General features: G+C 40.0%; 1 protein-coding gene across 2 annotated transcripts in view; it reads left to right on the top strand.

Annotated features, from left to right (window-relative positions):
* Positions 1 to 243: 243 nt before the first annotated feature.
* The window catches only part of hk2 (hexokinase 2), a 30482-nt gene continuing 6776 nt past the window's right edge, over positions 244 to 23949 (top strand). The window contains exons 1-14 of one of the 2 annotated variants that reach the window (XM_034296479.1): positions 244 to 564; positions 4645 to 4807; positions 10679 to 10827; positions 10935 to 10967; positions 12035 to 12154; positions 12252 to 12347; positions 16462 to 16561; positions 17235 to 17418; positions 17718 to 17879; positions 18020 to 18253; positions 22130 to 22434; positions 22743 to 22891; positions 23011 to 23130; positions 23400 to 23495. In XM_034296479.1, the coding sequence (XP_034152370.1) occupies positions 502 to 564; positions 4645 to 4807; positions 10679 to 10827; positions 10935 to 10967; positions 12035 to 12154; positions 12252 to 12347; positions 16462 to 16561; positions 17235 to 17418; positions 17718 to 17879; positions 18020 to 18253; positions 22130 to 22434; positions 22743 to 22891; positions 23011 to 23130; positions 23400 to 23495 (1974 nt within the window). In that variant the 5' untranslated portion in view covers positions 244 to 501. The remainder of the gene's footprint in view (positions 565 to 4644; positions 4808 to 10678; positions 10828 to 10934; positions 10968 to 12034; positions 12155 to 12251; positions 12348 to 16461; positions 16562 to 17234; positions 17419 to 17717; positions 17880 to 18019; positions 18254 to 22129; positions 22435 to 22742; positions 22892 to 23010; positions 23131 to 23399; positions 23496 to 23949) is intronic. The other variant, XM_010876613.4, reaches the window with a different exon arrangement.

Below are 23949 nucleotides of genomic sequence, written 5' to 3'. Positions count from 1 at the left end.
TTTAGGTGATTTTTTTTTTTCCCTAGTCATTCAGTTTTTTTTCGAAATGCCTGTAGTCATTCAGCTTCATGGGAAGTGAGGACCATGGTACCGATCAGTTTGAAGCAATCCCCCATTTGCAGCGCTGTAAACAAGCGGAGGACCAGTCAAAAGAACTCGAACCCCGCCCAAACGGGACACCGAGACATGTAAAACGAATAAGCGAAAAGAAAGCCAAAGCCAAAGCCACACCTTCATAGTGGCCAATGCCTACCAATGACGCGTTGAATACTCAAATTACTTGATCGAAGTTGCTAGCTAGCTGTATGATGCGTTGGTAATCTTCATCTCTAAAAAGTTGATTTGTTATTACGAAGGAAAGAGAACATTGTATTAATTTATTAACAGCTACCACAAACTTGAACTTTTTCTCTTTTAGAATTTTTTTGTTGTTGTATTAACTAACGTAAGTTGGCTAACATTGTTGAAGTGGTACACTGTAGTGGAGGACATACAACGACGATGATAGCCTCTCATCTTCTAGCTTACTACTTCACGGAGCTACACCATGACAAAGTTCAACAAGTAAGTATCTTAGAATATGTATTTCTAATTTCTAATTAATTATATTAGCCGTTAACTAACACGGATGAAAGTAAGCCACACGTGTCGTGATGACCCGTTTCGGATCATGTTGCTGGCGTTACGTCAGAGGAAAGTCTATTCTTCTCAGTCTCCTCAAGTATAGTCGCAATTTATTGAATTTCTTCGCAACTAACTACTTAGCTACGTTTATTTTGGGTCAATAATGCCCCAAATAAATGTGTATCGAAACGAACTTAAACTTCACCATCGCGAATGGTGAGATCCCACCTATTCTTCAATACATTTTTCTGAATTGTTTTCTTATATGGAATTCGCGCAGTAGCCGGTCAAAGACAATGAGGGTCAAGAGAAAGAAAAGCGTATGTAACGTTACAGAAGCTCGATACAACAAGTACATTTTGTTTCCGCATTTCAATGTCATAGCAATGGCACTAGACTGAGTACCGGTCTCTTTAGTAAAAATTCCACCCCTTGCCACTCCTCTCTATAGATGGTGACTAAGAGACGACATAGTGGGCCAAACATGACTACATCTTGAATAATTGAAGCCCTGACTATACCAAGAAATCGAAGCATTGCGACTGACCTGTGCTTTGAGAAATAGACTGTTGGGTTTCTCAATTTGGCTTAGCTCAGCCAGAAACGAATAAAGATTGTCCACATCACAGACCTACAATAGCACTCCCACATTAAATACTAGGTACATGCTCATTTTATCTTAAAGGGATGTCTATAATAGACTATTAAAATGGTAATACCCCCAAAACCATATTCTAATGATATATGTTGTTAAATAACGTGGGAACTACTCCAATTGTAAGATGTGCTCATTTGTCAGTCACTCATTCGTTCTCTGCCACCAATGACTGGAATTAACTACAACAATTGAACTAAACAATTTTATCTCACCTCTCTCCCTTAAAAAGGTTTTACAGAGCAGTTATATGAGCCATGCATCTAATTGGATTTGCATATTGTGGTATATAGTATAATTTGATTATTTTCCCGTTTATTGTGTTAATGTCTTGCATTTGTTTGTTTTATATTTTTTATATGTTATGTGGTAATGTGTTGTCCTTTCCCCTTACAATTGTGTGGCTCTGGTTAGGTTGCTTTCTCTAAACAAGCTGGCTAGCCAAGTTCATTTATTCTTCAGCGGATAAATAGCTAGATTTTTACTTTCATACAATAATACCAAAGAAAATATCAGCATTAAAATAGTTTGTTACTTAAAACCAACTGAACTGTCCATACAGAGGTTTAAATCTTAGGTTTCTACCATAAAGCTGTGTTTTGAATCTGCAAGCAGGGAGATGACGGTCAAATTAGGTCTTGGACAATTGGCCAGATGCTCAATTACATTCTGAGTGTACGTGTTAGGAGATGTGATTTGAAATCATGATGATGAGCGAGTTTATGGGCCAAATCTCCCTTGTACTTCCAAATTTCTAAATAAACTCACAACTGCTAATTCTGGGTTTGTCAAAGCCACTGCATGTAATGCTGCATGGCTGATCTACTGTGCCATTTGTGTTTACATGGTATGTCCACAATGGTAATATGTCAAAGCTATATTAATCTACCCATTTTCACAGACTTACCGCTTAGAAGTTGAATTATGGATGGCTTTTAACAAAATAGTTTAAGAATAACTTGTTTCTGGTAGCGAATTACTCCTTTTTTCAACTAGTAACTACTAGCAGGCTTGGGAGAGTTGAAGATCAAGATGTCCTCAATCATTGTGTTTATGTTGAAGTACCAGATTATTTTGTGCTGTCACATCAGTTCTGACTAGCTCAGACCACAGACTCCTAGCATCATATTTTTGACGTTTCCTGTCATTGACTTTTTATCTTTTTGATAATTTATTTCATGGCTACTCTGTTGTCCGTAAGACATGACATTATTATGAATCATAGTCAGATGTAATGATGCCAGACTCATTTGGCTGTGCCCTTTGGGACTTAACCATTGTCTTGTCTTAGTTACTGTCTCTGGACACTGTGGTGATAATAGGGCAAGGCAGCAGTCTACCACCTCAATCAATGTTGCCATCCAGGCTTTTACCACTATTCTGCCATTTTCAGGCTTTTACTGTTGATCAGGTTTGTACAGCCTGTGAGACTCACAAAATAAAGTTGTCGTGTTTGGTTTGCAATCTGGTTTCACTTGTGTAATGTGTTCCACTTCCTCCAGTCACATGCGTCTTGCTGGCGGAAATGTTTTGCAAGTCAGTAATGTTCAGTGTGACTCCTGCTATTTACATTAGTGTGGGGTGGGGCCCTGAGGGACATCAGCAGCTTGTACACGGCCGTAGCCTAGCAAAGGCGTTCCATTCCTGGAGTCAGAGCCAATTAGTAGGTCAGGGGGTGGGTTTTTTTTTATTCTTAGGGAAATATGACTCCTTACACTACAACAGCATGTTGTCAGGGGAAGGATACTTCATATGTAATCTTGAAAGAGTTGGCAGGCATAAGCCTAGGGATTTTATAGACTGAATGCCTAACAAATAAGATCATTTGTGGTTGTCCATTTACAAACCCGATTCCAAAAAAGTTGGGACACTGTACAAATTGTGAGTAAAAAAGGAATGGAATAATTTACAAATCTCAAACTTATATTTAATTCACAATATAATATAGATATATTGAATGTTGAAAGTGAGAAATTTTGTAATGTCATGCCAGATATTGGCTCATTTTGGATTTCATGAGAGCTACACATTCCAAAAAAGTTGGGACAGGTAGCAATAAGAGGCTGGAAAAGTTAAATGTACAGATAAGGAACAGCTGGAGGACCAATTTGCAACTTATTATGTCAATTGGCAACATGATTGGGTATAAAAAGAGCCTCTCAGAGTGGCAGTGTCTCAGAAGTCAAGATGGGCAGAGGATCACCATTCCCCCAATGCTGTGGCGAAAAATAGTGGAGCAATATCAGAAAGGAGTTTGAAGTTATCATCTACAGAGCATAATATCATCCAAAGATTCAGAGAATCTGGAACAATCTGTGCGTAAGGGTCAAGGCCGGAATTCCATACTTGATGCCCATGATCTTCGGGCCCTCAGACGGCACTGCATCACATACAGGAATGATACTGTAATGGAAATCACAACATGGGCTCAATACTTCCAGAAAACATTGTCGGTGAACACAATCCACCGTGCCATTCGCCGTTGCCGGCTAAAACTCTATAGGTCAAAAAAGAAGTCGTATCTAAAACGGATCCAGAAGCACAGACATTTTCTCTGGGCCAAGGATCATTTAAAATGGACTGTGGAAAAGTGTTCTGTGGTCAGACGAATCAAAATTTGAAGTTCATTTTGGGAAAACCGGGACGCCATTTCATCCGGACTAAAGAGGACAAGGACAACCCAAGTTGTTATCAGCGCTCAGTTCAGAAGCCTGCATCTCTGATGGTATGGGGTTGCATGAGTGCGTGTGGCATGGGCAGCCTACACATCTGGAAAGGCACCATCAATGCTAACCGTTATATACAAGTTCTTAGAACAACATATGCTCCCATCCCGACGTTGTCTCTTTCAGGGAAGACCTTGCATTTTCCAACATGACAATGCCAGACCACATACTGCATCAGTTACAATGTCATGGCTGCATAGAAGAAGGATCCGGGTACTGAAATGGCCAGCCTGCAGTCCAGATCTTTCACCCATAGAAAACATTTGGCGCATCATAAAGAGGAAGGTGCGACAAAGGAGACCTAAGACAGTTGAGCATCTAGAAGCCTGTATTAGACAAGATTGGGACAACATTCCTATTCATAAACTTGAGCAACTTGTCTCCTTAGTCCCCAGACGTTTGCAGTCTGTTATAAAAAGAAGAGGGGATGCCACCCAGTGGTAAACATGGCCTTGTCCCAACTTTTTTGAGATGTGTTGATGTCATGAAATTTAAAATTAAAAAAAATATTTTTCCCTTAAAGTACTACATGATTGTATATGATGATTGTATTTCAGCCCTCTCTCAAGATCAGGTGGAATACGACCTACCGATATGGCTACATTACCCTCTTTTTCCTTCCCCTTTCTCTCGCTTAAGGTGGATAAATATCTGTACCACCTTCGGTTATCCGATGAGAACCTGATGGATGTGTCCGTAAGATTCCGACGGGAGATGGACAAGGGTCTGGGCCGTGACTCCAGCCCCACTGCCTCTGTCAAGATGCTGCCCACATTTGTTCGCTCCACCCCTGACGGAACAGGTAAGGGGTTTGTGGAAGGATACTGACAGATGAGTCATTTTGAAAGAGTACAACTTCTAACCTTTTTTATCTCAAAAGTTGTCCAAGAGTATAGAGTATCATTTGGGATACACACTTAACTCAATTTGCAACCAGGACGTCCCATTGAGTTCAGAAATCTTAATTTCTCATGGGTGACCTGGAAAAATCTCAGTACATCCAGCTAAGATTGAATCATCGGGCCACATGTCCTACTTAGTGTCATTTCAGACCTGTGCCGTGCCTCAAAATCCCCAGTGCATTGCAATTGGCTTCAGGAAACTATGGATTATTATACTTCTAAATAACTTTGTCTTGGCAACATGCTTAGTTGAAAACAAGCTGGCGGTGAGTTGTGTGGCAAATGAGAGTTGTGGAAAAAGACATGTGACCAGAAGACATGTGACCAGACTTAGTGACCAGAATGACATGGCTATCCCCAGTTCATTTAAGTTTATTTGTGTTTGCTTAAATATTTAAATGGCTTTCATTCAATCAATTAACACTTATTGCTTGGATATATGGCCATTTATCTCAAGTAGCCTAATACGTTTGCTCATTATTTAAAACTATTTTGTGTTGCTCAATAATAACTGTATCACGGTCTTTTAGAAGGACAGTGCATTTGGAATTTAGATGCTCCATGTTTGGACTGCAAGAGTTCCCCTATTATAACAGAACCAAAGCAAACGTCCATACCTCTGGAATACCATTTAGTTCTAATGTCAGCTTATGCATACAGGTTAAATGCTGAGCAATAATGTCAGCAGCACATTTCCGAAGGCTTGGATACAGATGATCTGGAACAGCAAATTTACCTACAGTGCATTCGGAAAGTGCTCAGACAACTTTACCTATGACACATTTTGTTATAGCCTATTTCTAAAATGGATTAAACTGATTTTATTTTCTTCATCAATTTTAAAACAATATTTCACAATGACAAATCCAATATGGGGTTTTAGACATATTTGCATATGTATGAAAAGAATAGAAACAAATCACATTTACAAGTATTGCAATCCCTTTACTTGGTACTATCATACTTTTTATTGAGGAGTGGCATCCATTTTGGCCACTCTACCATAAAGACCTGATTGATGGGGTCCTGCAGAGATGGTGGTCCTTCTGGAAGGTTCTCTCATCTCCACAGAGGAACTCTGGTTCTGCAGAAAGTCTTTGGTACACTTCCCCAGATCTGTGTCTCTGAGCTCTAAAGACAATTCCTTTGACTTCTTGGCTTATTTATTTTTTTGCTCTGACTTGCTTTGTCAAATTGTAGGACCTTATATAGACAGGGGTTTGACTTTCCAAGATGTGTCCAATCAATTGAATTTACCACAGGGGCACTGCAGTAAAGTTGTAGAAAAATCTCAAGGATGATCAGTGGAATCAGGATGTACCTGAACCCAATTTTGAGTGTTAAAGTAAAGGCTCTGCTTACTAAAAAAGGATATTTATTAGTATTTTTAAAGACCTGATTTTGTTTTGTCATTAAGGGGTTTTGTGTGTAGATGGAGGCAATTATTTTTAAAATCCATTTTGAATAAGGCTGTAATGTTACAAAATGTGGCAAAAGTGAAGGGGTCTGAATACTTTAAGCAGAGAGGATCTCTTTACTATGTTCAGAGGTGGAAACCAGAGAGAACCCTCCAAACTCCAATATGCTTAGTGCTTAGAGTACAACCACATGGGAAAATGCATTGGACAATTCAAGTGGAATTGGTTGCTGTTTTTGACACTCCAAGATGCCACTGTAGATGTCATTCCCTAGTCAATAGTTTAGGGTAGTCTGCAGAAAACTAAACTCCAATACAAAAATCTGTAGCAATAGCAGTAGCCAGATTTCTTTCCCCTGCACACAGTGTATCTCCTAAACAAATATTTAGTGTTTGAGATCCGCTTCATGACTTAGCTTTGAATGCCTGCCCTCGGGGCAATCTGGGATTGATGCAAACCTGACTTTTTTTTAAATCAAATTATGTCTCTCTTTTTTTTTTTTTTATTATGCTATGAGATCCCCAAACTCTTTGCAAGTTTAGATTGAGAAAAGTTATTCTTAAATTGTTGCACTATTTGGCCATGCAGTCTTTGAGTGGTGAACCCCTCCCCATCTTTACTTCTGAAACACTGTTCCTCTTTGGGAAGCTCTTTTTTTTTACACAATCATGTTGCCAATTAACCTAATTTGTTGAGATATTACGGCAGGTTCTTTTTTGTATTACACAACTTGTCGAGTCTTTGTTGCCTCTGTCCTAGCTTTTAAAAATTTTTTAAACGTGTTGCTTGCATCAAATTCAAAGTGGGTGGGTATTTTTCAAGAAACAAAAAACGATTTCAGTTTCAATATTTGATATGTTGTCTTTGTACTATTGTCTATTGAATATACAGTTTAAATAATTTGCACATCTTTGCATTCTGTTTTTATTTCCATTTTACACATTGTCCCACATTTTTTGGAATCGGGGTTGTAGTTTAAATAATAGATATTAAATTATAATTATTGTGGTTTGTCCAAATTACACGTCACAAGACTAAACATGGTTTAAAAATGAATTTCGAATATCATCTCACCTTTTAATTATTTCATAGGCAAGACTTTATGTGAAGATGTTTATTTAATTGTTAAGTAATCAACATTTATCTGTTTGTCAACTAAGCCTCTCAGATGGCCTCTAAACAGTTCTCTCATATTGTGAATCTGGTGATTTATCCAGAGTGATTAGTTCGAGTAAATACTGTGAAGCACAGGATCGACCAGGGTCAAACCTCTGTTTGCCCAGCTTGTTGACTTCAGGTGATTATCGTCACTTTAAACCCCTGCCAGCAGATAAGCGTCTATCCAGGTCCCCACCAAACAACCTCTGTCTCCCTCTTTCATTTAATTACATTTTGTATTTCTTATTGTGGTTCTAGCTGTCAATCTAGTTCTTACATTTCAATTTCTCAGTCAATATTCCTTTTTAGTCAGTGTGTTTGTTTTCGCTAAGCCCATGTATACATTTTTTTTGTTCTTTAATTTTATATAATTTATTCCTATTGATTCCTTCCTAGGATATTTTCTTATTCACTGGCACTTGAACGTATCAGTAGGTTTGTTTAATGTAGACCGTAACATACATATATATATAAGTGTAGTTTTGTTTAGCAAGTATTGTTTTAAGGGACTATATATAAAATCAGCTGGTTAGATGGTCTAATACATTTTGTATTTTGTTGTTATGGCCAGAAAACATTGGAACAGAGATGTTAGCTAATGTAAGGCAATTCATACATATCTCTCCGATAATTCATGGGAGACAATGCATGCTTTTTGACAACATTTATAGTTCATTTGCCATTGTAATTAATGGCAAAGCTTGTAACAATAATTTGAAATAAATCCCTTATATAAATACTTACGACTTGACAGGCCTATGCATTTGGTTATTATGTTTCTGAATCTGAATGTCTCCCAAGTAAAAGTGTTCTCCGCCTGATTGTTTATACTGAAACGTTATTGAGGTTAACTACATTTTTAAATAAAACATTGAATTTATTGCATAACATATTACAATTTACAATGAATAATTTTTTTATTGAATACGTCTCTGTTTGGCACGAGTGGGTGGGATCCACAATTCAACAACAAAAGCTGAGGAATGATCAATAGTGAAAATATTTGTCACGCACGTCCCTACCCAGAGCAACCCCTTAGCCCTACACCCCATACACTTGTGGAGATCTGAGAGGATTTGATTGGAATTAATAAATGGTAAATCTTTGTCAGATGACAACGTTGAGCTCTTAGCAGGTTGCACACACCTATAAAACCCTCTTAGATCTTCATAAGGAGTAGTGCTAGGGGTTGATTTGGCATAGGGACAATAATTTCTTCTTCCCCTGAGCGGTAGATCAATAAAAAACAACAAATGTAGATAGTACTAATTTTGGCATAAGTGTCAGGAGAGAAAGATTTGCTCCTATCAACTGAAGCAACAAATAGGTCTGACCTATTTCTCTCTTAAATGAATGTGGCCAGTCATGCATTATTTTTTGTTGATAATTGCATTTTCAGCTGTCTGACTCATTTGCTTTGAACAATTGGTTAATGAATGAAGGGACAGCGATGTACTCTGAGGCTTATAGGCTTTACCGGCCTTTAAAGTGCACTTCAGTTTTTTATCATCATGTCTAAATGCATGTTCTCAAAATGTTGATTACCAAAGGGAGTATGACAAATTCGGCGCACCCTTAGCCTATTTGAACATGACTGGGACAGCACAGAAGAGAGTGCATAGTCAGACAGGGCACATCAGGGCGATCCACAGCTGTCATTTTCCCAGATCTGTTTGCTGTAGCCTTTGTTATACAGAAAGCAAAACCTACTTATTTAGACAAGACAGACACTGTGCTTTGTATAGCTCAACCCTATTGCCTATATTCCCTTCTGTCTTCGTAACTTTGGACTACAGATTCTTTCTCCTGATCAATCGATGATTGTAACAGTTCTCAATGTTGTAAAGACCTAATGGTGTTGTCCTAAAGTTTCCTCTCTTTTTTTTTTTTTCTTTAAAATAAATAACAAGAATGAAAGCATAGGCTTTTATAAGTTTTATGGAGAGAACAAATCTATTTTCTATCACTTTGAGCCGCACAATTAAATATGATCAATTTCTGAAGACGAGACTGCTTCAATGCAGGCTATAGTGTATAGTGTCTACCACACTCACACATGCTGCTGGAGGACAGCTGTTTCTCTACAGCCAATTCAATTCCTTCAGAATTCTGTGAAGAAACACATCAGCAATTACTGAAGAATATTGATTTAAAAAAAGTTTGTGTCTGGCCAAAGATGTAGTGACTAAGTGGCTGAGAATTCATTATTGACAGCATGGCGTACCTCTATTCTGTCCCACTCTACGTACCTTTCTTGTGTGTTTTGGTCTGGTGTCTGTGTTTGTGTGTAAGTAAGTAGAACAGCAGATGAAAGGACCATCATGTGACAATAATGAAAAAGTACCCTTTTGGTCCACTGCTGGTGGTAGATAAAAAACAAATACCAGCCCAAAGACATGTCCTCCAATTAAATGACAACGCTCATAAAGAATGAATATGTTGCGTAGTGTGTCTCAAAATAATGTATTCCCAGTTAAAAGGTAAGTGGTATATTGCTCAATTTCCTTTAACTTTTGTTACAAGACTGTCAGGCCACGCATCACAGATGAGACAACAATGTTCCGTTGCCACTTTAAGGGGCTGGAGGTTATGGTAATATAATATTTTACGGTGTCGCACTCAATACCTGAATGTGATTAGTATAGGAATTTGAAGTCTTTGCCAGCAGTTGCATTGTAAACTGAAACCAACAAAGCATGTGAACAAAACAATTTAAATTTCCAAGAAGCATAAACACTTAAGGAGATTTTTGGGTAAGAATTGTGTGTGGGGCTTAAGGTAATTTGATTTTAATTTCTTTGTCCAGGCCCCCAACACCTCCAAGGGTATCAATTTAGAAAACTTACACAGTGTTTTGTTATTTTCTCAATCACCTGAGAAACATTTGTACATCTGACTAATGTCAACTGAGCTGTCCTTCAGCTGTTAGTCCTTCCCTGGGCTTACACCTACCATTGAGCTTTGTGGGTGACCAACCTACCACAAGGAGCTGCTGGAGGGCGAGGCAGCCCTGTCTAACGTTCCAGTCATACACCCTGGACAGTGCTGGGACAAATAATCCAGCTTTATGCTGGACCCCAGGCATAATTAGTATACTGCAAGGTTAAACTATTCTGATCTTTCTTGTATTAGGGAACATATCTTGAACAATGTGCTACCGCCTTCAGTGTGCTTTTTTATCCCTGATTCATCCAGAGAAGGGAGATTTCCTGGCTTTAGATCTGGGTGGAAGCAACTTCCGGGTCCTTCTGGTTAAGGTATCTGACAACGGCAAGCAAAAGGTGGAGATGGAGAACCAGATCTATGCCATTCCTGAGGAGCTGATGAGAGGTTGTGGTTCAGAGGTGAGAGGGAATAAGAACTGAATTATTCTTCTACACAGTCATGTGACAACGTTACAGTGCTGTTCTTACTTGAAGTTTTACAGTGTTGACCCTTTGAACACTTTCAGTGTCCACATTCAGACCATGGAGTTCAAACAACAGTAGGTCTGATTTATTAGGTTTGACCTGTTATTATATGACATAACCGCTGATGTTGGAAAGTAGAAGGTTGACAATGGGAAAAGGAGTCCTGCTGGTCTAGAGTCAAGTTCATGACAGGACAAGATCTTCAGTCCTCAGAAACAGGGCAGTCCTATCATGAGTAATAATATGGTTAAGATTACAAAATAAGTGTCAAATTCGGCAAAACATAATGTTAAGCCTATTTGAACATGACTGGCACTGTATGGTGAAGAAATCATAATCAGACATGGCACACTAGGGCAATGCACAGGTGTAAGTTGCCTAGTTTTGTTTGTTATACAGGTGACAAAACCTATTCATTTGTAAGTATTAACAGACTGTTCTTTTTGTATTGTGTGTAGAAGTTTTGTTTTCCTTCTTTCCCCTCCCAACAGTAACATTGTCAGTCTTCAATCCCTCTTTAAAAACAACGTCAGCTAAATAATGGACAGGACCTTGCTAATTGGCTCCAGAGCAATACAGAATAGCTGGAGACTTGCATGTGCAGTGAAGTGCCCACAGAAAATTGGGCTGCTAAAATAAGTTACAAATTATTAAGACAGGACAGGAAATGTCTAGGGGCTAGAGAAGAATTGTGTGATCCGGACCATATCATGGGGGAAAAATGACATGATGGGACCAGCATTGCTTGATCTTAACTTCCTTGTCAACCACTACTGGGAAGAGATTTTGGTATTTGGGTTTTCAATGTATTTCTTTGTCTGTGTTTTGTCTAAAACATTGGGTGATTGAATCCTTTAGTCTGTAAGCAGGGTTGTGTTCACTAGGCAGAAAACTCAGAAAACTAAAAACAAAACCATGTTTAAAAGAGTTTTCATGTCGATTGAAGCAAACCCTGTTTTTGGTGCCGTTTGTTACGCTTTTCTAATTAATCGCAGGGTCATCCAATAAGGAATGTGGTTGGTTAACGCTGTAATGTAATATTTATATTGTTTTACCATTTACATTAGACTAGAAAATAGTGGTTGTTAGCACACTGGTATATATATATATATCTTTTTTTTAAATTTTTTATCTTCCTTAGCTTTTTGACCACATTGCTGAATGCCTTGCTAACTTCCTGGAGAAAATGGGAATAAAGAATCAGAAGCTTCCTCTTGGCTTCACTTTCTCCTTTCCCTGCCAGCAGAATAAACTGGATGAGGTAAGGATTAGGACCTTGTGGATTGCATTTTAAGGTTATTGGGAGGATCCAAACATTGCAGAACCTTTCATTGCCTATGTGTGTTTCTCTGTTACAGAGTATTCTGGTGTCCTGGACCAAGGGCTTCAAGTCACATGGAGTGGAAGGGAAAGATGTGGTCAGTCTTCTAAGGAAAGCCATCAAAAAGAGAGGGGTGAGTCAAGCTTTAGTGATCTCTTTTCTCTACCATATCTTTATGAAATGCTGTCTTAAGAATTTTTAAGATGCTATATTCCTTTGAAGTGTTAACAAGGCCTACAGCCACCTGAGGTTGCACGCTTTTTAACTTTTTTGAAGGAGCTCCCCGGTGGTTTCCTGTTGTGAAAAGGAAAAGTCAGGGTTTGATCATCGCTGCTGTAGGTTACAGCAAGAGAACCAAAACAGACAGATGGTACTCGCAATAGTTTCTCCATCATAAATCAACAGAAATGCAATTTCAATTTTGTGTATCTCAATCATTCTCTTACATTCACTGGGAGGAATGTTTGCCTTTACAGTACTGCTTCAACTGTCATGTTCAAGGGTTTATATGGCCCGTGTCAGGCCCCCAAAATTATTTCCGGAGGATTGAGATTTGGGCTTTGACTCAGGCAATTCATAAACCCTTAGGCTCTTCTGTATGCCTGTGCTTTCAATCTTCTTTTCAAAGGCAGTATTTTCTGGCGTCTGGCATTGTAGCCAAACACCTTTGACTCTTCTGCTTGTGCACCCCCTGCACATTGTTCCAGTAGTTTGGGTGTTTAACCTGATGTTGTTTGGCAAACGCTAGTCGTGGCTTGATGTTAGGGCAATTGCAATAAACGCATCTCCACAACAGCACCACAATATCATTCTAGCTGCAGGGGTATGCACGTTGTATACCAAATTTCAAATTTGTGATGTCTTCACTATTATTCTACAATGTGGAAGATGGTGAAACTAAAGAAATACCCTTGAATGAGTAGGTACATCCCAAAAAAGTTATCAAACCATATATACCCCAAATCCAGCCCACAATCCTATTTGGGATTTGCTGGTAAATGCCAATGGAAATTATGTAAAAATAAAATATTTCACTCACGTTTCCGCTCATTGTGTTAAAGGGCTGGCTGCCTATAAACCTTTGCTGTTATCAAACAAAATATGTGCATGCAACAACATCATGGCATCACAGAATGATTGTTGAGTGACTCTTCAATTGTTTCCCCTGTTGGTTTCTTTGAAGCAAGCAAATGAATGAAATCAATAAAGGAAAGTGGGCTGCCACAGAGTGGGCCTTTCAGTATGGGCTTGAAGTATGAATACACCCTTAGATATGAAAGGACAGCTATTGTAAAGCTCAATGTGGACATGAAGTATATTTTCAAAATATTATTTTGCCATCTTCCAAAATAATTTGATCTCTGATGAGAATTGCTCTCTGTGTCGAACTCCACGCTTCTCTAACGCAATTCTCTAACATGATTCTCTATCTAAAAATAATATAATAAAGTATGATAATGTATCTGATAACTTTAAAAAAAAAAAAAAGAGAGAATTGTAATTCTTTGCAAAACATCAATTGGCTAATATGAGTCCCAAATGGAAGGGGGACACAATGTGTAACCCCTTAGATCCTATTGTAATCAACTGAGAAGAGCTCAGTAATTATCAAAATAATATTGTCCAATTGTATATCAGTATTATGTATCAATAAACAGTGCCTTCAGAAAGTATTCATACCCCTTCACTTTCTCTGTATTTTCTTGTTAAAGGCTTAATTAAAAATGTGTTAAATATGTGTTTGCCATCCTTCTACAAAATACTTCATGACATGGCAAAAACCTGTAATTAGAAATCTGTGCCATTTTATTGAAAATAAAATCCTGAAGTTTCTTATGTACAGGGTCCGAAATTAACACCTGCTAAGCACCAAATGCAGGTAGATTTTAAGCTTTGCGAGTAAATCTCTGAAGGCAATACGCCACACTGGCATGTAAATGTTTGTACCCAGTGTTTCCTTCTTATTGTAATCCGAGCGGCAGAGAGCGGCGCTGCTAAGTAGTGATGTGCAGCAACAGAACAAAAACCTTTCTTTTCCCACGCTTAGCGCATTTTCCATACCGCAAAGTTTACTAATGCATGAGCATCAAAGCAGAGCAACAACGTCTTGCACGTTCAAAGTTAGAAGCTTGCGAGTGAGGTCAAAAAAGTAAATGGTTGTGTCTGTGCATGCGCACGTTTGTTTTGAACCGTCAGCAAGTGGCTGTCACATTGATATAAAGTAGGTAGCCATTGTCTGAGCGACAACCAAGGATAAGAAGCGAGCTAGCTAACTGTCACAGCTTGATAGTTAGTGTCGTGCAGGCATCTTTAGGGATTTGGCAGCAACAATAAGACCTATGTGGGGTAAAACTATAAATGTAACTACTATTGAAATTATTATTAAATAATGCATTATATAAGGTAAGTAATATTATTACTGCATTAATGAGGTCGATGTATCGATCTGTCATGGTGAAGAAAGAGCTGAGCCGCAAGGCGAAGCTCTCGATTTACCGGTCAATCTACGTTCCTACTCTCACCTATGGTCATGAGCTTTGGGTTTATGTTATAAATCTGGAAGGTGATTCTTTAACTGTTTTAGTGGTCAATTGAGGGGGAGTACATAGGTTATTGTTTGTGAATGATGTAATTAAAGTTTTTAGGCAAATCATGTTAAGTTGACAAGGAAGAGAGACTGGTGTAAAGGGATGATGTTATTGCAATATATAAAAAAATATGTTTGTAGCATCACATTGAAAAATAACATTTTGTGAGAAATTGAGGTTTGGAGATAAAGGAGTTTCAAGAGGCTGGCTACAGAATGAGGCTGTGGTGATGAGTTGTTCTGTGTGTGCCCAGTATGCTTAAGATAAAAGCAGAACCCACTCATTTGTCTTTGGAAATAAAGTTTGTATTAAACATAATACCTTTTATCTCAATGAAATGTACTGAAATGTATATTTGACACAAAAAGGCAATTAATTATTTTGGCTGGTAAAAATATGCTTGGCTGGTAGATTCTTTTTCACCTACCAGTCCCCTTGGCAGGTGAGCCAAAAATAGTGTGGACACTGCTCATGTATCTATACTACTGGTCAAAAGTTTTAGAGCACCTACATTATCCTCAGTTTTTATTGATCTTCACACAGTTTAATGTCTTAATATACTCTGAAAGTAAAGCATAGGAATAATAAACAATTGTTTAACAAAATGTAATCAGGATTTTGACTCACAGTAGCCACCTATTGCAGACATAAATGCAAAACACACTTGTTGTATTCTTTCACACTTGTTGTAATCAAATATTGTTAGGACAGTTCTTCCTAACACTGTTGCAGAGGTTCTCAGAAATGTGTTGCACTTGTAGGTTGCTTTGCTTTCACCCTTCTTCCCAGTTCATCCCAAAACCGCACAATACCGCACAATAGGTCCCCCTCAAGAGACTGGCCATTCCTTGATATGAAGCAAACAGTCTGGTACTGAGGGATTCATAGGCCAAATAGGCTACCATGCGAATTATGTCCATTTCCATAGGATGTCTGTGTTTGACAGCTCTTCAGAAAGTTAAAGGTTATAAATAATTGTATGTTTAAATCTAGTTTAGAATTGTTTTGCAATGCACCATAATGTAGCCTAGTTTCGCAACATTATTTTCGGTTGTTTATTTGTCGCATCCACTCTGATCGACCAAAGGAAAAAACACTCAAGCATGTGAAAAATATTTTGACTGATATTGTACACCAAAGTTTGTAATTTCCAACAATATTTCCTAATTAGATAATGCACATTAAAATGTATGGATATAAATATGTTATCCCATTACACATTAAACGTTGAAATATGTTTTGCTACGTAAGGAAGGCTATTTCAAATAACTAGGCTTTTCTGTGGTCTTGCTGGCCTCAGTTGCTCCATCACTATTTTTATTTTTTTTAAATGGCCCGGGGATGTCCGCATCACCATGGACATTTCGGAGTCGTGTGCTGGAGTTGCTGCCGTAGTGTGCGACTTTTGAATCCCGAGCCACGCTTGGTTTACATGACCAAACACTCAGTTATGTCTTACTGTAAGACATTACTTGGCAACAGATCATATAGGTCACATAATATTAAGCTATTTAATATACTATTATTTATTAATTTGGCATATTTCCCACCGGAAGTTTTGGCCATTGATACTTTCATGGGTAATGATTAGACACCTCATGCTGGTCAGTTGAGTCATTTGTAAATTAATTAGTGTATGAATTTTCTATTTCTCCTCAGGACTTTGACATTGACATTGTCGCGGTAATCAACGATACAGTGGGCACCATGATGACGTGTGGATATGATGACCATCATTGTGAAATAGGCCTCATTGTTGGTCAGTCCCCTTTCATCCTAACGTACGGCAGGGCTCTACAGTGCCTCCATTTTATTTGCATACACAGGAATATTCTACTCTCTGAATTCCACCTTCTAATGTAGGAGCACCCAGTACACCTAGAAGTATTAAGGTTTTTAGTATAAATAGGTTAACATTTTTTCATTGTAAGCCACTACAGTGCCTCCATTTGTTTGTGTGCATTTACATTTTTCAACTAAGGCACACAGACGTTTCTTGGAGAGCAAAGACCAGGCATATGGGGATGAGTATTGGTGTAATCCATGTCCTTCGACCCATGTTTTGAGCCAGTTAGTGTATTTCTGTCTTAATGGAGTCACTCACGTTGTGGCTTCCAAGGTTCTTGACAGATAATGACATACAGATAATGACATCCACGGTGCTTTCAGTGTTTCTAAACAGTGAGATGCTGATGGTTCTCTTGTGAGTCTAGTTTGATATATCCATAGTTTTATATATTAAACATAAAAAGATGCATCTGTTGTACAGTTACAGTGAAATGTTCAAGAGTTTTTAATATTCCGATATCAGATGAGGCATGCTAATTATTTTATTTCCTACACGGCTTTGATAATACCAAAACCTGCCTTAAAATCTACCTGGGATTCTCTGTTCATGGTAGAAGCTTATTGTATGTCCTGCTGCTCCCCAGGCACGGGCACCAATGCGTGCTATATGGAGGAGATGCGTCATCTGGAGCTGGTGGATGGGGACGAGGGCAGGATGTGTGTCAACACAGAGTGGGGTGCATTTGGGGATGATGGCGCTCTAGAAGACCTCCGTACAGACTTCGACCGGGAAATCGATGCTGGCTCTCTCAACCCGGGCAAACAGCTGTGAGTGATGGACCTCCGCCCTGTACTCAGAACGTACAGTCCTTTAAATTGGTCGTCTCTAATTCCAAATCCCATGTGGAGAAGATATCAACCTCCAGCTGCCAAGTCAGATTTGGTGTTGAAAGTGTAGTGTTTACAGCTCTTAGCGTTTACGATGGCAATGCCAGTGCAACACTGCCGTGTGTGTGCGTGCTACTAGTGAGATCCACATTTCCTTACAAGTATAGAAATATAATTATTAATGATAATCAGTTCCAAAAGTAGTCTTCATGACTAGTAAATCACGTGCATGTGTGTAGGTTTGAGAAGATGATCAGTGGCATGTACATGGGGGAGCTGGTGCGTCTGATCCTTGTGAAGATGGCCAAGGAGAAGCTGTTGTTTCAGGGTCACACCACCCCGGATCTTCTTACCACCGGACACTTCCAGACCTGCTTCGTCTCTTCCATCGAGATCGACAAGTCAGTTGTGTGTCCATGTGAAATTTGTCTGGATCTATGTTCATTATGATCATAATAGGTGTGACTTGTAATTCCCAAGGTCCCAAATGTGGTACTCTGTAAAGCGGTGCTGTAAGTGAGGATGTGTCTCGTCCTGACAGGGACAAGGAGGGTCTGGTGAGTGCAGAGAAGGTGCTGAGGGGTCTTGGCCTGGACCCCTCTGGGGAGGACTGCGTGGCCACTCAGAGGGTGTGCCAGGTGGTGTCGACCCGGGCTGCCCACCTGTGCGCTGCCACACTGGCGGCTGTGCTGAGGCAGATCAGAGACAACAAGGCTGCAGAGAGACTGAGGACGACCGTCGGAGTGGACGGGTCTGTCTACAAGAACCACCCGCAGTAAGTCTGTTAGGACGCTCCTGTGGGTAATGGGGAGTAGGGCCTCCCGCCTGTTGCAGTGGACTAAGTAACGTCATTGCAGTACAGTACCAACAGGGCCCGTGGGTCCCCCAGAGAATGGGGCACATTGGCTCAGCATCCTCTGGGGTGGATGGGTAAGTATGTCAGGCAGCACTGTCTCGTTGCACTCTTACAATTCTTTGTGGCTTCTTTGTTTCTTCTGTAAGTCCAGTTGTGGCTTGTGGAGAATGTGAGTGCTTCTTGGTTGACCAAGCAGTACAAAAAAGCCACTATCAGAAACCACTGTTCTGTCAACAAAGTCACAAAATCTCGTAAGAAACTCCAAACAGTCTAGTGGCTTTGGCAGGTTGTGCCATGATAGTCTCCAAATAACTATTACATCAGCAATCACAGAGTCGCAGATACATTATCAGTGTTCCTGCCCAGGCTGGCGTCAAACTTCAACCATAATCGTCAACACTGGCAGACATTTGATACAGGCTGTTGAACATGTCTCCAAATTATATGAGTTTAATTAAAACATATTACATCGAGTCAATTGACCTTCAACTTTGGGCCCGAGTGGGCTTTACAGATAGAACAGTGAAAATAATGTCCTACAGAAAAGGGCAACGCTGCACGCTGTGTTCATTACTCCTAATCGAATATTAACTTTATTCATCTTACATATTCCCAGTTACATGGCTCCCATGTGGCACGGGGTCTGGGGTTCATTCCTAGTGCTAAGCGTTTACCCTGCCGTCAGCGTCGTGCCCATGTAACACTCCCGTTCATAAAATAGAATAAGCCAACCAAAAATCAAACCGTGGGCAGTTCTTGAGCTAGGACCTTGCCATTGGATGCAACACAACATGGGCGTTGTAGCGGTGTTCATTGACTTTAAAGGAAGCATTTCATTGATTGATTATGGTGATGCCAGGCACCGCTGGCTGTAGTGTAGCAGGACCCTCAATCAGGAATGTTGACTTGACTTTGTGGCGAGTTATGGGTTTTTATAAGCACACAGAATATTTCACATTGATATATCTGCGTGGTGGTGTACGAAGGCTTTCTACTCCTTCAAATGTCAAATCATAGACTTAATAAAATGGAAAAACTAAATAATTTACCGAATTAGCCCCCAGTGATCTTGCTTCTATGACATCTCTTGAGTGTGTCATCGTAACCACGACAACTGTCTGACGGCCACTTGGCTGACAGTTGACACACACCCACACAGCCAGGCTCATACAGGAAGCTCGAGTTCCTCAGCGACCAGGCTAAAGCTGTGGTCATTCTTCATTGGTGGTGCATTTATTTTTTTATACGTTATCAGAAACCGATAATGTTTGACTGTTAGTAAAACATATATTTGTCAAACAGACTTAAATCCTAATAAATGTATGTATTCATCTAGATTTATGTTATCAAATACGCTGTATTGTCCCTTTTACATTTTAAAAACTGTCTCTATAGAGTCTATAGTCAATACATATTGAGCAGAATTATGAACATCACTTTATTTGCTTGATGTTTTTACAAATAGGGGTGAACAACAATAGAAACTTGTCAATATTGATGCTTACTTAAATCATTGAAACTCTACAAGACGGCACCAAAATATTAGTAACAATTAATGGTATTGTTAAATTATGGTTTAAAAATACCAGCCTAACCAGATGTGATGAAGCATAACTGGGTGAAAAGCAATAGGCTACCAACAATTTTATTGTAACATAAAATGTCTAAACGTGTGTATATATAAATAGTCAGTATATTATGTAAATGGCAACAGATGCTGACATTAGTCATTTATTGTGACTTGCTGAAAACTAAGTTAGCTCTGTGAGTGAGAAGTATTAAGTTGAGATGATGATGGATGTGTGCCCACAATTTGAAATTCTCTATGAAACATTTTAGAATGATGAAATGTGATACATTTTCTGCATTAAACAGCCTAACCGGGCGGACATTTATGATAGAGACGGACTAATATCATGAAACACTGAAAAAGGTTTTGGGTCAGAAATGGCATTGCGTTGTTGAAATGACCCAGGTCATGCTTGATGATAATGCTTCCTCAACATCACGGTTATGTTCTTACTAAACCAGAGGCAGTACTTCAAAGTCATCAGTAGGTCCGTAGTCGAGGGGGAAAATAATCTATCAACTTTGTTGAGGGCATTAGTTTTGGATAGGTTTTAGAAAAAGGTCTGCAAACAATTCACAGCATGTTCAAATGTGCAGGTTTTAGGCTTAGTGTAAAGAGTATTATATGTGATAAAATGTTATTTATTAAAGAGAGCGATGTCACACGTTCGTATTCCTAGTGAGCAATGGTTTTCGCCGGTGAAGCCCCAGCGCCTTAGACATGGCTTTGGAACCCTTTCCAGACAATGCATCAGAAACCTTTTTCTGAGGACCTTTTGGAATATATTTTATTGTCATGACGTGTCTCTGGAGCCTGTGTGGTGCTGACGTCACTGATGGTAAGGCCAAAGTTCAATGCAAATCAGATTTGCATTGGACAGAGCTGACCCAACTAAGGCCTGGTAGCCGGCGAGAGTAATTGCTGCTCCCCTGTGTTTGGGATCGGACAGTTTAAGTTGTGCACTTAACATACTTCATTACACAGTAATCTCCATGTACTCGGTGCCACAGCCCTCCAGATAACAGCTTAGTCAAGTATAGAAGTGCTCTTAGTTTGGTGACATTCGAATGAATTAGCTTGCACGGCACAATTAGAGCTGAACTCATCTTAGAATCTCAAGTGCCAGTCAATCATTTTTGTGTGTGTGTGTGTGTGTGTGTGTGTGTGTGGGGGGGGTGTCCAGTGTCCAGTGTCCAGTGTCCAGTTCATCCTTCAATACAATTAGTCAGTTTAAGTGCTTCCATTTCCCTTGTAGACGTAGAATCTCAAGCACAGCAAGGTTGAAATGCATTACTGCTCCACTTGTTTAAGCACATACAACAAGGGAGTTGTACTCTATTAAGGTTTATTACATGTGTTTAGACTCAACCAGTTTTCGCAATCTTCTCCCTGACTTTTATACTAGTTAGAACCCTGATTCACAGTGGTGTAATTTGCATTCTGCTAGAATAAACTACAATCGAATACTCCTTTTGAGGGGCTTTCACACCAACACGCGGCGTTGCGGTTTGATTTTAATGTATGCACTGCGGCAGATTAGTCTCTCACCTCGCCGGCAGCGGAAACAGGAAGCAAAGCGGCTGCTATCCACGGAAGCACACAGTATTTGGCCTTGCTGCCAAAGTGGAACCAAGTTGCCAATCGGAGACCGTGAGCAGGGTTTGTGCTGATTCACAAACAACATGTCATGGCTACGATGGAAGACCTCATTAAGTTGGTGTCTTGAGTATCCGGAATTGTATGACACCACTTTGGAGTCATCCAATGATGGCAACAAAAAAGCTGGGAATGGCCATTTCAGGAAAAATAATTGCGATGAGATGATGAGTGCACTTTTCTGACAATTATTTTTCCAGTACTGAATGTAGGCACATTTTACCAGGGATTCCACAAGTCACGTGCCATTGTTTCTCAATCATCACTTGAACTAGCTAATTTAGAAAGAAACGGACATGAGAGGTAGAAATTGACTTGATGACATAGATTTAATCATTTGTATGTTGTATTAATTTGTTTGTTGCTTATTTAGTTACATTTCATAGCATAGATATACAATCACAGATCATGACAATGTACATCTGTGCCTCGGATTAAATCACGTGTGATGGACAGGCATACAGATGGAGACTGAACCAGTCTTCTCCCCAATTCCGCCATGGAGGGATATAAACCTTTTAATGTTCGAAAGCTTGAAATGAAATCTCGCCTTTCCTCTCCTGTTCCAGGTTTGCTCGGCGCCTCCACAAGATGGTCCGGCGTCTTGTGCCAGACTGCGATGTGCGTTTCCTGCGCTCTGAGGACGGCAGTGGGAAGGGCGCGGCCATGGTGACAGCTGTTGCCTACAGGCTGGCTACCCAACATGCCGAGCGGCAGCGAATCCTGGACGCACTGCGTCTGTCCCGGGAGCAACTAATGGAGGTGAAGATTAGGATGGGAAACGAGATGAACAGGGGCCTGGCGAAAGAGAGCCATGACCAGGCCGCCGTCAAGATGCTCCCCACCTACGTCCGCTCCACCCCCGACGGCACAGGTACAGGAGAGGCATGGGGGGGTAATACACAATGTCCTTGGCTGGAATACAACAGGAGACTGTGCAGCTGTACCTAGGTTTTGTCAGTCTGTGGGTCAGTGTTGAGGTTAGTGTTGAGGTTAGAGAGGCCAGACTGCAATCAGAGGGTTGCTGGTTAGTTATGCCGGGACGACAAACCTACTGTTTCTGTGCCCATGGCACAATACCACCAAACTGCTCAGTATAATTTCTATGAGTGAGCCGTCACCCCTGCCTTCCTTATAAGCTGCCTTCCTTATTGTGCTCTTTGTGCTCAATTAACTCCCCAGAGCGAGGGGACTTCTTGGCTCTGGACCTGGGCGGGACCAACTTCAGAGTTTTGCTGGTCCGCGTGCGAAGCGGGAAGAAACGCAGTGTGGAAATGCACAACAAGATCTACACCATCCCCCAGGAGGCCATTCAGGGTACTGGAGAGGAGGTACACCAGGATGATGTCATTCACTGTATTGCTCATTTCCACTATATTTTCTCTCCTAACTTTTCTGTTATACTTTCTTTGGTCTTACACTCTGTCGTCTCTCTGTCTCCCTTTACTAGCTGTTTGACCACATTGTTCACTGCATCGCTGACTTCCTGGAGTATATGGGTATGAAAGGAGCATCCTTGCCCCTTGGCTTCACCTTCTCCTTCCCATGCCATCAGAACAGACTGGATCAGGTAATGAAGCCAAACAAAGCACTTCTTACCTGTGTATTTTTATGTTTATTGAACCACTGCTGGACCTGTGACAGACAAACATTGTTGGGCCTTTGGACGTGCTTTGTCTGCACCTTTTTAATTCAAAGGGCAACAATTTTTATGTATAGAATAATTGATTATAAAAACAATCCATAGGTTAGGATAAGGAGGCCACTCAAATCAACTCTGGATGTTCTTTTTTCTAATCTGGGTCTGGCTCAGATTAAGCATTGCTAATGTCTCCACAGGGTATCCTGCTTAAGTGGACCAAGGGTTTCAAAGCTACTGGCTGCGAGGGGGAGGATGTTGTCACTCTGCTGAAGGATGCTATCCATCGCAGAGAGGTTAGAGGTCACACCCGCACAGTGTATATGTTCATAATCCTTTGATCGAAATCACTACAGTAATTGTAGGTAATGTTTTATCTTTCATAATTATGACACCTTCAAAGCCGTCTTTATAGTTCAAATTTATGTTTATAGTTTATGCAATGTGGTTTCTGTCAAAGTTCCTTGAGTGCCAAAAAATTCACATATCCACACTCTTAATTTCCAATAATTTTTGCCGGACCGCGTAAGCGGTGAATGTCTCTTACTGGCTGAGTGACTGACTGACTATCCCTTGTTAAATAGCGTAGTGGTTAGAGAAGTGGACCTGCGAACTATAGGTCCCGATTTCGTATCTCCTTGCAGGCGAAGTATGCATTATGAATTATTCTGTATAGACGAAAACTTTGTTGGCTAAAACCTCTAGTGACTACATTAAGCCTGAAATCAAACAGTTTACGGTTGTAGTGCA

Source organism: Esox lucius, chromosome 13 (genome assembly GCF_011004845.1).
Source record: "Esox lucius isolate fEsoLuc1 chromosome 13, fEsoLuc1.pri, whole genome shotgun sequence".
Taxonomy (NCBI): domain Eukaryota; kingdom Metazoa; phylum Chordata; class Actinopteri; order Esociformes; family Esocidae; genus Esox; species Esox lucius.
The sequence above is the reverse complement of the archived record's forward strand: the minus strand, read 5'-3'. Positions and strand labels throughout refer to the sequence as shown.